General features: G+C 40.3%; 1 protein-coding gene across 1 annotated transcript in view; it reads left to right on the top strand.

Moving 5' to 3' along the window:
• Positions 1 to 8,137: 8,137 nt before the first annotated feature.
• Positions 8,138 to 13,049, top strand: part of wwc1.S (WW and C2 domain containing 1 S homeolog) — a 115,922-nt gene continuing 111,010 nt past the window's right edge. The window contains exon 1 of the mRNA XM_018256202.2: positions 8,138 to 9,144. Coding sequence (XP_018111691.1) covers positions 9,026 to 9,144 — 119 coding nt within the window. The 5' untranslated portion in view covers positions 8,138 to 9,025. The remainder of the gene's footprint in view (positions 9,145 to 13,049) is intronic.

A 13,049-nucleotide genomic window follows, 5' to 3' on the forward strand; every position in this document is an offset into this window, starting at 1 on the left:
GCAGCCATCTCAGGTCATTGTGCCTGATCCTGTGCTTTCAGAAAGAGCCATCACTTCACAATGGAACTGCTTTCAGATGAGCTCCATGTAGGAGTCACAATGGACTAGGGTATTTTACTATTGAGTACTATTCTCATATCTACCACTAGATGGAGCATGGGAGCATTTTTAGCAATGGAAGTGTCAGGGAGCTGTTCTGTTGATGGGCTGCTGAGCGGGAGAGATATCACTTCAACTTGCACAGCAGCAGTAATGCTAAATCTCCACGGGGGCTGAAATCAGCCTGCAAACACAGCTGTGTTGAAAAATTGGAACGTGGCCATAGACTGAGCCTGGTTTTCCAATGTTTGGGATATGTTAAAAGGGGACCTATCTGGCTATGAGGCAGATTAACTCTAAAATGGAACTCAGCTAAGTAACACCAAATTGTGATATTTCTGTGCCAAATAAGTTGGCTTGGGGCTCAGATGCACAATAAAGGACACTACTACTTAAAGGAGAATTCAACCCGTAATAAAAAAAAAAACCCTCCCCCCCAGGCCCGGACTGGCAATCTGTGGGCTCTGGCAAATGCCAGAGGGGCTGCTATAAGGTGCCATAGTAAGTCAGTATTTAGTGGGCTGGTGGGGGCTGTTTGGGCCTCTGAGTGGGCTGATTGGGCCTCTGTGTACCTCAAATGCCAGGGCCAATTTTAATTCTCAATCCGGACCTGCTCCCCCCCTAACCTGGGTTATTTTTTAGTGTTCACGATCACCAAGTCCTTCATGATTATTTAGCTTTAGTTCTTTGTCCAACCATTTTGGTCTTGTACTATCCCAAATTATATTTTCCATACCTCCCAACATTTTGGAAATAGAAAGAGAGACAAAAAGATTTGCCGTTCGGAGATTGGTGAAATTTTTGTTGGCCACGCCTGTTTTGTAGCCACACCCCCTAATTACCATGTCCAATATACAAAATTTGGCAGGCTATACAAGTTTGAACACATTTCTGTGGTTTTATGTGCTATTACAGTTTTGCTAATGAAGGTGAATTGCCCTTAAGGGCTGAGACACATGTGCAGATTTGGGACAAATCGCCTCTTCTTCGGGTGACTAATCTCCCTGAAAAGTCTTTTCTTCAGGCGACTAATCTACCCACAATGCCTTTAGATTCTAGCCGACGGGATGTCACTCAGAGCCCTTCGTTTTCCAAAGTCACCTAAAGTTGCTTCATAAGGAAACTTCAGGTGACTTTGGAAAATAAAGCGCTCTGAGTGCCATCCCGGATTGCGGGGAGAATAGTCGCCCGAAGAAGAGGTGATTTGCCGCTGAGCGACTAATCTCCCTCAGATACCATTGTGTGCCTCTACCCTTAAACTGCAAATCTCAGTTTCCCCAAGAGACTTGCTTATCTTAAATTGTTACAATTGATTCTTTGCTTATCTTAAACTGTTACAATTGCTTCTTTGCTTATCTAAAATTGTTTACAAAAGTGTCGCTATTCTGGGCTCTCTGCCAAAAGCCTATTAAGAAACGTTGTATCTTTTCTGGCTGTTCAGTGCAGGAGATCAAAGAGAAAGCAGGGACATTTCAGTAACAAACCAGGGACTGCGGGTTGAGCTGTCAAAATCGGGACTGTTAGGTGGTATGAGATTCTATTAAACATAACTTTGGCTTTTATAAAATACAAGTATGAAGAAATTATCAGGCAACATTCCAATGTGTTATCTAATATGGTCCAATTTAGTCAGAATACTAATAAATCTTACTGGGTAATCTTACAGATTCAAATTCCTCTGGCCAAAGTTCACCTGCGTGTCTCATCTAAAAGGAACTTGCCACTCATTTTACATTATAAATGTCATATGAAGACAGATGGCGATATCATTATGTTATTATGTTTATTACTTTAGGCCTACTATTAAAATGTATGTTACAATCTCTACTAAAAGCATAAAAATAAAATATATTCCTTACACAATAGCATCTGCAAAAACAAAATCTGTTCTATGTAATTTAATATCTATTTATCTATTATTGGAAATATATGAACTGGCAAAACATTGGTAAAACATCGAACACAGAATACATGACTAATGTAACTTAAATGATCAAAGGCTAAGACTGTTGTGTACACAAAATACGATTTTGTTCTTCACATTTCACCTTTACTAATTCAGTTTTAATGAACACACGTGGCTGTGTAAATTGTCAGCATGTTTGAGAGGCCTGAATGCATTTGGCCTGTGGCCTCAGGTCTTTATGTGGCCATTGAACTTCACAGTCACTTCTAATATCCTTATATGTAAGGTTTATATGGAAATGTGACTCTACATGCAATGTGACATCATAGTAGCATTAGTATTTTTTTAATTGAAAGCCTGAGGTCAGCGCTTTCACTCCCAAAGTGCAAGAAAAGTGCAAAGTGCAAATCACATGTGCAAAATAGCCACGCCTCAAAATTATTCGGACACCCATTGGGGGTTATTTATAAACACTGGGCAAATTTGCACCTGGGCAATAAACCTCAGCAACCAATCAGATGCTTGCTTTCAGTGTTCAAACTGCAGATGGCTAAAAAAGGTAATCACTGATTGGTTGCTATGGGTTACTGCCCAGGTGCAATTTTGCCCAATGTTTATAAATAAGCCCCATTGACTTTAATGCATATGGACAAAACAGGTGCAGGTGTCAAAACTTACGTGCGTCAAAACAATTTTGACGCCCATTGACTTCAATGCGTTTCGCAAATTATTTCCTGTTTCACGAATTTCGAAACGGGGCAAATTCGCCCATCACTAGAAATGTCCCATTATTCGAGACTCACAGGCCAAAAGGTGCTTGCAATGAAACAAGTCTTCAAGCCTTTCTTGACCGGGGCAAAGGAAAAGCCCATTTATCCTCAACCAATTGCCAAAAGGCACCAAGGGTTATCAAACCCGTTCCCTGGGTTAGGCCAAAGCTTCCCCCAGGGTTTCTTCCAGGGGTGAATCTTGTTTTTGTCCAGGTCCTCCCCTAGGTCTGTGGGGCAATGCCTTAATGCAGGAGTGTCCATACTTTACTAATACAAGGTCTACTTTTAGTGATTTTGTCCCATTTTGATCTACATCCATAAAGGCATTTTTAGCATTCTATTCCATGGAAAATATTACTTAAATTTTGGGAAAATATTACTTAAATTTTGAGAAAATAGATATTGCTAAAAACAACTATTTCTTATGTGACCTTAGTATAATAAATACCTGAATGAAAAGCATGAAACAGAAGAGTGAATTAGACAAGCTCTTTGCTGACAGTGTCTTGAGATCTACTGATCACGGGCGGTGAAACGTGGAAATCTGCCTCAAATCTATGCCTGGCAAATTTATTCGCCCATCACTACTACATGGCTTATTATTGTATTCTGATGCTAGTTGCTCTGGTTTCTGTGCTGCCATGTAGTAATTATGTGTATTAATTACTAATCAGCCTTATATTGTGACATTTCTATTCTATGTGTACTGTATATTGTGAGTGGGTCACTAAGCTCAGTAAGTGACAGCAGCACAGAGCATGTGCAGTGAATCAGCAGAAAAGAATATGGGGAGCTACTGGGGCATCTTTGGAGACACAGATCTTTACTGCTAAAGGGCTGTGGTTGCCTAGGGCTGGTACAGAAGCACAAAACCTCATGTAGCTACTTCTTTAGTTAGGCTTTAATTCTCCTTTAAGGTGGCCATACAGGATAAGATCTGCTCATTTGGTGAGATCACCAAACGAGCAGATCTTTCCCTGATATGCCCACCAACAGCAGGATGATATTGGGTTAATTAGAACGTTCGGCCCTAGGGCCATCATTTTACAAAGAAGAGAATGGGCGCTGACAGTATGAGGACTGCTAATTCAGTCTTCGATTACCAGAAAAATCAAACCTCCCCGATCGATATCTTGGCCAGATATCGATCTGGGAGACCGTCGGTCTAAATCGGTCTTATCTGGGAACGGTGACAAGCAGAGAAGTGCATTGTGCTCATCCGCTTTTTTTTAAATGCCCCGTGTTACATAACACAATATCAAATTACATATCACTTTTATTAAATAGAAGGAACAAAATCTGACCGAAAACTATAGAGAGAGGGAGAGAGCATTGTCCTTTACAACAAAAGTTTCTGCATGAATTCGCAGATGAAGAAGAATGTTGCATATTTCTGTTACAGTTTGTTTGATGTATCTGTTTTAATGGGAATGTTTCCACCATGGTAACTCTTGGTGAACTTTTAGTGTATGGGCTGTAAACATTCTTGTCACAATGGAAAGAAAAGTACTTGCCAAAGAATCTGAGGAACTTACTATTGTCACCCTGACCTTGCTAATCCAGTTAGTCGAGTAACCGACTGGAACTACATTCAGTGAGCGGCTGCATTTTGTATACTTCTAGCTGACAACGGTGGCAGAGACGATAATGTAACATTCTTGTCACTATTACACATAAAGGTACTTTCCTATAGAAAAACAGATGAGAGAATAAACCAAGGGCAGCTAATTTACTTAAAGGGATACTGTCATCAGAAAACATGTTTTTTTCAAAACGCATCAGTTAATAGTGCTACTCCAGCAGAATTCTGCACTGAAATGCATTTCTCAAAAGAGCAAACAGATTTTTTTATATTCAATTTTGAAATCTGACATGGGGCTAGACATTTTGTCAATTTCCCAGCTGCCCCTGGTCATGTGACTTGTGCCTGCACTTTAGGAGAGAAATGCTTTCTGGCAGGCTGCTGTTTTTCCTTCTCAATGTAACTGAATGTGTCTCAGTGAGACATGGGTTTTTACTATTGAGTGTTGTTCTTAGATCTACCAGGCAGCTGTTATCTTGTGTTAGGGAGCTGCTATCTGGTTACCTTCCCATTGTTCTGTTGTTAGGCTGCTGGAGGGGAAAGGGAGGGGGGTGATATCACTCCAACTTGCAGTACAGCAGTAAAGAGTGATTGAAGTTTATCAGAGCACAAGTCACATGACTTGGGGCAGCTGGGAAATTGACAATATGTCTAGCCCCATGTCAGATTTCAAAATTGAATATAAAAAAATCTGTTTGCTCTTTTGAGAAATGGATTTCAGTGCAGAATTCTGCTGGAGCAGCACTATTAACTGATTCATTTTGGAAAAAAAAAATTTCAAATGACAGTATCCCTTTAAATGCTGGAAGTTACGCATGTTCTTAAGCAAGTGATGAGTTGGATAATGATTGGAAAGAGCTACTTTGGGAGCTGGAACATCACAGAGCAGTAGATGGTTTTCTAATAAATTATCCATATGCAAATGAAGAAAACTTCAAATCACTGAAATCTAGGCAGAGAAATCAATGTCACCAAATTCAGATCCTGCATGATCTAGCAAAGCTTACAGTAGTATCCAATAACCAAGCGGCATAAGAAATGTTAATGGGAATGAGTCAAATGACTACAAAGGGTTTGAGAGGAAACAAGGGTCAGCCTTGGGGGAAAAAGGAACACATGAAGAAAGAGTCCTTCTCATCACCTGAAGGTAGATTTATGGAATACAATTCCACAGGGTTGCAAGTATGGGGTGCAACTAGGATTGGTGCAAACCAAGACCTGACAGGGTTCCTTAATACTTCAGAAAAATGTGATGTTATCTGTCAAAAAAGGTAACCTGATAATGGATCGTGGAAGAGAATAATAATACATACCCCTCTGATAAAGCCAGGGAATACCCCAAGCCCCAAGAATACCACAAGCCCAAGCCAGGGAATGACTATGGTAAAAATTAGGACAGATTCCAACAAAAATACTGCTGGAGGAATTCAGCAAAGTGGGAAAAAGGATAATGTCCCAAAAAGAAGGGATGGGATCTTGATGGACAAAATTTTTGTCCGTCAGTTTGTGTCTTCATCTACTGAGTTTAAATTGTCGCTGATAGCAATATATTGCACATTATTAAATAGAATATGTGTGAGCAAACATAATAAAATCCCTTATAAAAGCCCTATGTCTGTTCCTTAGTGGCTAATCTGTCATCATCTGTCTACCATCTCTCTATTATCTATCTATCTATCTATCTATCTATCTATCTATCTATCAATCTATCTATCTATCTATCTATCTATCCATCTGTCTACCATCTCTCTATTATATATCTATCTATCTATCCATCTGTCTACCATCTCTCTATTATCTATCTATCTATCTATCTATCTATCTATCTATCTATCATCTATCTATATATCTATCTCATTTATCTATCTATCTATCATCTATCTATCTATCTATCTATCATCTATCTATATATCTATCATTTATGTATCTATCTATATATCTATCTCATTTATCTATCTATCATCTATCTATCTATCATTTATGTATCTATCTATCTATCTCATTTATCTATCTATCTATCTATCTATCTATCTATCTATCTATCTATCTATCTATCTGACATTTAGCTTGTTCTCTCTTTGATTACTTAGATAAAGACACCAAATAAGATGACAGTAACTGCTACAGAACTTCATAAAGAAAGTAAATTCTGCCAAACAACGTCATGTGCTTAGTAAAAGTATAAATATCCTTGCATGTTTGTTTCCTAGATCCCTCAACACATTGGATGAAGCTCATCGGGGAGTATGGCACATAACATCCATTATGTCTGACACCTTCTTAAAGTGTCAGGGTCACATTCCCACTGAGGCTGAAATGAAAAGACACTTCACAATCAAAGAGGAGACACAGTTGGTTATCTTACGGAGAACACAGCACTGTATTTGCTGAGTATAAGCAGAAATATGAGAGAACCCTGTTCCATTTTACTTTTACATGTGTAGCCTATGAGAATGTGATGATTTTTGCAAAATATGTAGTGATTAACATGAGAAATAAAAAAACTTCTAAAGTGAACCTCAAAATTGTAGAAGTTTTAGAATTTACCATTGCCTTCAGCACCAGTGCAAGGGTGGCCTCTTGTATTTGAGAGGGCCCCCCCCCCTTATTAATACAACATTGCCAGACATAGGCAGATCTGCATTCAGACTGAGACCCTCTCCTCTGCACTCCATTCTAGGCGCACACTGAACTATACCTCAGGGCAGTACAGGTATGGGTCAGAATCCTCAGGACCTGGGGCTTTCTGGATAAGGGATCTTTCCGTAATTTAGATCTTCATAGCTTAAGTCTACTAGAAAATCATGTAAACATTAAAAAAAACAATAGTCTGGTTTTGCCTCCAATAAAGATTATTTATATCTTAGTTTGGATCATGTACAAGCTATTGTTTTATTATTACAGAGAAAAAGGAAATAGTTTTTTAAAATTTGGATTATTTGGATAAAATGGAGCCTATGGAAGATTTACATAATTCTGAGTTTTCTGCATAACAGGTTTCTGGTCCCATACCTGTACCTGCAAAAAAAAATATTCTCTGGGACCCCAATGTTTTGTTTTTTTTAACCAACATTTTTTTTTAACTTTATGGGGGGCCCTGGCCAACAATGATTTTGTAAAAAAAACTTTTATTGGGGGCCCTGGAGCCAAGGTTTTAACTTATAGGGGGGCCCTGTTCACAAATATTTTTTTGTAACTTGTAGGGGGGCCTTGACCACCAATTTTTTTTAAAAAAAACTTTTATGGGGGGCCTTGGCACCAAAGTTTTTATTTTTAACTCATAGGGGGGCCCCGACCATCAATGTTTTTTTTAATGTGTGTGTGTGTGGCGGGGTTTATCGTTTTTAGTGCTGATGTCTGTGTGGTCTGAGGTGTGGGCGGGATCTGTGGTGGGGCCCACTGGTGATGGGCAAATCTGTCCCATTTTGCTTCATGGAAGAATATGCAAATCAGTGAAAATTTGAAAAAGGCATATTTTCACATTTAATTTTTAGAAATTTTTTCGCTATTTTTGGTCTAATTTTCAGCTGGTTTTGTAGTTAGGGTTGCCACCTGGCTGGCATTTTACCGGCCTAGCCTGTAAAAATGATGGTTGATCCCAATGTTATTAATAGGAAATATAGATAAATATATAGGAAGGCCAGTATTTTTTTCCAGAAAAGGTTACAACCCTATTTGTAGCTGATTTTGAAAAAAAGACCTGGCAACCCTGCTGTAGCCCATAAGAATGATGGAGGAAGGTAGATTCATGACATCACAGGGAGGCGGGTGAAAGGGGAAAGTAGGACTTGTCAGCACAAAGTAGGAGCAGATGGCAGGAGAATGAATGGAAGCAGGCGGGGACCTGTCAGGACAAAGTAAGAGAAGCTCGGAACAATGTTAGCTGCAGCGGGGCAGGTGTGATCGTGACAGGGATTTCTTAGCGATACGCTGATTTGTAAGGGGGAACTAGGAGATCTCCATACAGATGAACTAAAGTATGTGAGCTCTGCATCGCGCAAGCTATCAGTCACGTGCTCCCAGCCCTGCCTGGCATTCTCTCTCCAGTGCTCGTCTATTACCTGGAATACAGTAATCACCTGGATGACGTTATTACTGTAGTTTCAGAAAGATCGGAGCCCGAAAGCCGACAAGGAAGAACACGAGTCAGGAGCGAAGACCCCCGAATTGGATAACAGGTTGGAATAAGCTCGGGCCAGCCGGAAGTGGTGCAGCACATAGTGACCCGCTGCACCTCAGTAAAGGATCATGTTGTGGCTGCTCGTGGAGGAAGGCGGAGCGTTTGGGAAAACATTGTCAGCTGGTTTGTGTGTGGAGCCCTGAACTGCTGGGGAGTCGGTACATGTAGGGGGGGACCCACGTGAGCAGAGTTGGTCTCGGGCTGCCTGGGAGTGGGGGGATCCCCCCTGGGTATTTGACGGAATAGACGTGTCCCTGATCATCACTGGGATTGTCTCTGCTGATTGGGGAAACTTCAGTCGATGCCGGTACTTATGATGCTCCCTCATTGCTTTGGCTCAGGTGTGTTTCTTACATGCCTCTACTCAGCGTCTGGACTTTAGCCTTTCAACCCATTGGCCCGTCTCCTACATTTACACCTCCCTATCCACGGATTTAGAACCACCCCACCCTTGGGCAGCTTTATGGGGGACTGTACCATTTGTGGAGATGATAAGGAAGGAGCTCCCTCTGCCAGATGGCTGGGAAGAAGCGCACGATGTGGACGGTAAAGTCTATTACATTGACCACGCCAGCAAGACTACCAGCTGGATAGATCCCAGAGACAGGTATGGCCATCGCCCGCTCACCAGTTGCTCAATTGCAACTTATGTTGAAGGTATATGAAATGAAATGCAATGCTAAGCTGATTTCCAGTAACATAGTGACATAGTAAGTAAGGTTGAAAAAAGACACGCGTCCATCAAGTTCAACCCTTTTTTTTTAATCTGCCTAACTGCCAGTTGATCCAGAGGAAGGCAAAAAACCCATCTGAAGCCTCTCCAATTTGCCTCAGAGGGGGGGAATTCCTTCCTGACTCCAAAATGGCAATGGGACTAGTCCCTGGATCAACTTGTACTATGAGCTATCTTCCATATCCCTGTATTCCCTCACTTGCTAAACACAATCCAACCCCTTCTTAAAGCTATCTAATGTATCAGCCTGTACAACTGATTCAGGGAGAGAATTCCACATCTTCACAGCTCTCACTCTAAAAAAAACCCCTTCGGAATATTTAGGTGGAACCTCTTTTCTTCTAATCGGAATGGGTGACCTTGTGTCAGCTGGAAAGACCTACTGGTAAATAAAGCATTAGAGAGATTATTATATGATCCCCTTATATATTTATACATAGTTATCATATCTCCCCTTAAGCTCCTCTTCTCCAGTGGGAACATCCCCAATTTGGCCAGTCATTCCTCATAGCTAAGATTTTCAATACCTTTCACAAGCTTAGTTGCCCTTCTCTGTACCCTCTCTAATACAATAATGTCCTGTTTGAGTGATGAAGACCAAAACTGTACGGCATATTCTAGATGGGGCCTTACAAGTGCACTATACAGTGGAAGAATGACCCCCTCCTCCCGTGACTCTATGCCCCTTTTAATACAGCTCAAGACCTTATTTGCCCTTGATGCTGCTGACTGGCATTGCTTGCTACAGCCAAGTTTATCATCTACAAGGACTCCAAGGTCCTTTTCCATAATGGATTTGCCTAGTGCAGTCCCATTAAGGGTATAAGTGGATATTTTTACATCACAGGTGCATGACTTTACATTTATCAACATTGAATCTCATTTGCCACTTAGCTGCCCAGATTGCCAGTTTGTCAAGATCCTGTTGCAAGTGCCGCATCCTGAATGGAATTAATTGGGCTGGATAATTTTGTGTCATCTGCAAACACTGATACATTACTTACAATACCCTCCCCTAAGTCATTAATGAACAAATTAAATAAAAGTGGACCCAATACTGAGCCCGGGGGGACCCCACTAAGAACCTTACTCCAAGTAGAGAATGTCCCATTAACAACCACCCTCTGTACCCGATCCTGTAGCCAGTTTCCTATCCACGTGCAAACGACTTCATTAAGCCCAACAGACCTTAGTTTAGAAAGCAGTCGTTTGTGGGGCACAGTATCAAACGCTTTGGCAAAATCCAAATAGATCACAGCAGACATTCATTAAGTATTTCCAGTGGTTTCAAATGTGCTTGCTATTGGACTGCACAATGCTGCACTGCTGGTTCTGTCTCTTGAAAGAATATAGCAGAAGCCAGCCTTGTTTCCTGACATGCTGTGGTAAAGGAGAACTAAACCCCCTTTTTAATTAAAAAAACCCCTACCCTCCATAGTCCCCTCTCCCTGCTCCCCTAGGCACTGGAGTTAACACAAGTTACATAGTTAAATTGGGTTGAAAAAAGACAAAGTCCATCAAGTTCAACCCCTCCAAATGAAAACCCAGCATCCATACACACACCCCTCCCTACTTTCACACAAATTCTATATACCCATATCTATACTAACTATAGAGTTTAGTATCACAATAGCCTTTGATATTATGTCTGTCCAAAAAATCATCCAAGCCATTCTTAAAGGCATTAACTGAATCAGCATCACAACATCACATGTGAAGAACCCCCTACGTTGCTTCAAATGAAAGTTCTTCTAGTCTAAAGGGGTGGCCTCTGGTACGGTGATCCACTTTATGGGTAAAAAGGTCCCCTGCTATTTGTCTATAATGTCCTCAAATGTACTTGTAAAGTGTAATCATGTCCCCTCGCAAGGCTCATCTTCTCGCACTTGATACATTTAGTTAATACATTTCTTATCTTCGTCCCTGCTGAACTGAATCCCTAAGTTTCATTACAGGCAGCTGTTAGAATTGATACAATAGTTGCTTATATTCCACAGATGCTGCTGAGAAATGGATCAACTAAATGTAGCAACTAAATGTAGCAAATTGTAACAGTTCAGATGCTCCTGGATCACCGAGCTGCCAGACTGAAACACTAGAGATACGAACATTAAACTTTAAACTTCCTTCCTCTAGCTCAACTGGCAGTTAGGCAGGTTAAAATAGAGTTCAAAGGTTGAACTTGATGGACTTGTGTCTTTTTTCAACCTAACTTACTATGTCGGTTGACATGAAGCAGTACTCAGCCACCACTTACTCTCTGAACACACAATTCAACTGTGTGTAGCCTAATCCCTTCCTGAGAAAGTCATGCTCACCGCTAAATTTTAAAGGGGAGGTTCACCTTGAAGTTAACATCTAGGGGCAAATTTACTTACCTCCAAAATTGCACCAGCGACAGCTTTGCTGACATCACAACACTTCACCAGGCGTAGATTTGCCAGGACAACGCTAATTCACTAAAATCCGAAGTTGCATCCAGGGTTCCGAACGCTTGCGAAGTTGAGCTATCAATAATACGATAAGCAGTTCGAAGTTACGCTACCGATGACTAATTAGCATATGGCGTGAAGTTAAAGTTGACTGGACGTATATGTTGTAGTAACTAAATTACATTACACAAGCCCAGGGAACCTTAATAAATTAAAATAAAGTTGTTATATTGCCCTACACATGAGCCCAGTGTATAGTTTATGTGCCATATGTTAGGAAATGAAGGGGGGAATGAGGGAACCCAAAAAAAAATTACTATCTTTTTCAACCTATCACCCTGTAAAAAGTAAGACACTAGCGTTTTTTGGGACATAGAAAAATGTTCAATTTTTTTTTGAGGAATTCCTATCTACTCTATTGCAATTCGCCTGGTCTGAGGTGGCGAAGGCAAGTCTGGCGCAAGAGGTAACGTTCAGTAAAATCCGCATCTTAGTGAATTTGTGTAGTTACGTCCATTCGCCAGATCGAAAATTCGCCTGGCGTTAGAGTATCTCCTTCGCTAGCGAATTTAGACCTATTAGTACAGTAAATCGGCGAAGTTCTGAAATTACGTCACGCTGGCGAATTTTAGCCAGCATTAGTCACTTCTCCCTTTAGTAAATTTGCCCCCTAGTATGGTATGGAATGGCTAATTCTAAGCAACTTTTCAATTGGTGTTCATCTTTTTTTAGTTTTTTGATTTATTTGCCTTCTTCTAACTTCTTTCCAGTCACTGACCCCATCTAAATAACAAATGCTCTTTAAGGCTACACATTTATCAAGGGTCGAATTTCGAATTCATGTGAGTTTTTAAAAACTCCCATAAATTTCAAAATATATTGATTAAAAACAAATATTTAAAACTCAGATGAATCGACCCAAAAACTTGACTCATTCGAAACAAATTCGATTTGAATTTAAAAAACTTGATTCGATTTTTTTTTTCTCCAAAAAAAAAAACTCGAACGTCAGGATGGCTGCGAATAGCTCCAAATTGATCCCTGTACCTCTCCTATTAACTTAAACAGCAATTCGGCAGGTTTTAGGTGGCGAATAGTCTAATTTAGATTCTTAAAGGGCCAGAGTATGATACATCTTGAAAATCACATTTGAATTTTTTTAAAAACTTGAATTTAATTTGAATAACTCCCTAGTCGAATTTGACAGTTTTGACCATTAAAATTCGTACTTATTCATAGGCATAATAAGTACTAGTGGGTATGAAACGCGTAAGGCTGAACACCGATTGGTCTGTATACCTACTCTTTTAATTTTATGTTAAATAAAGATTAACTTTTTAACTTAAT

This window comes from Xenopus laevis, chromosome 3S (assembly GCF_017654675.1).
Source record: "Xenopus laevis strain J_2021 chromosome 3S, Xenopus_laevis_v10.1, whole genome shotgun sequence".
NCBI classification, from domain to species: domain Eukaryota; kingdom Metazoa; phylum Chordata; class Amphibia; order Anura; family Pipidae; genus Xenopus; species Xenopus laevis.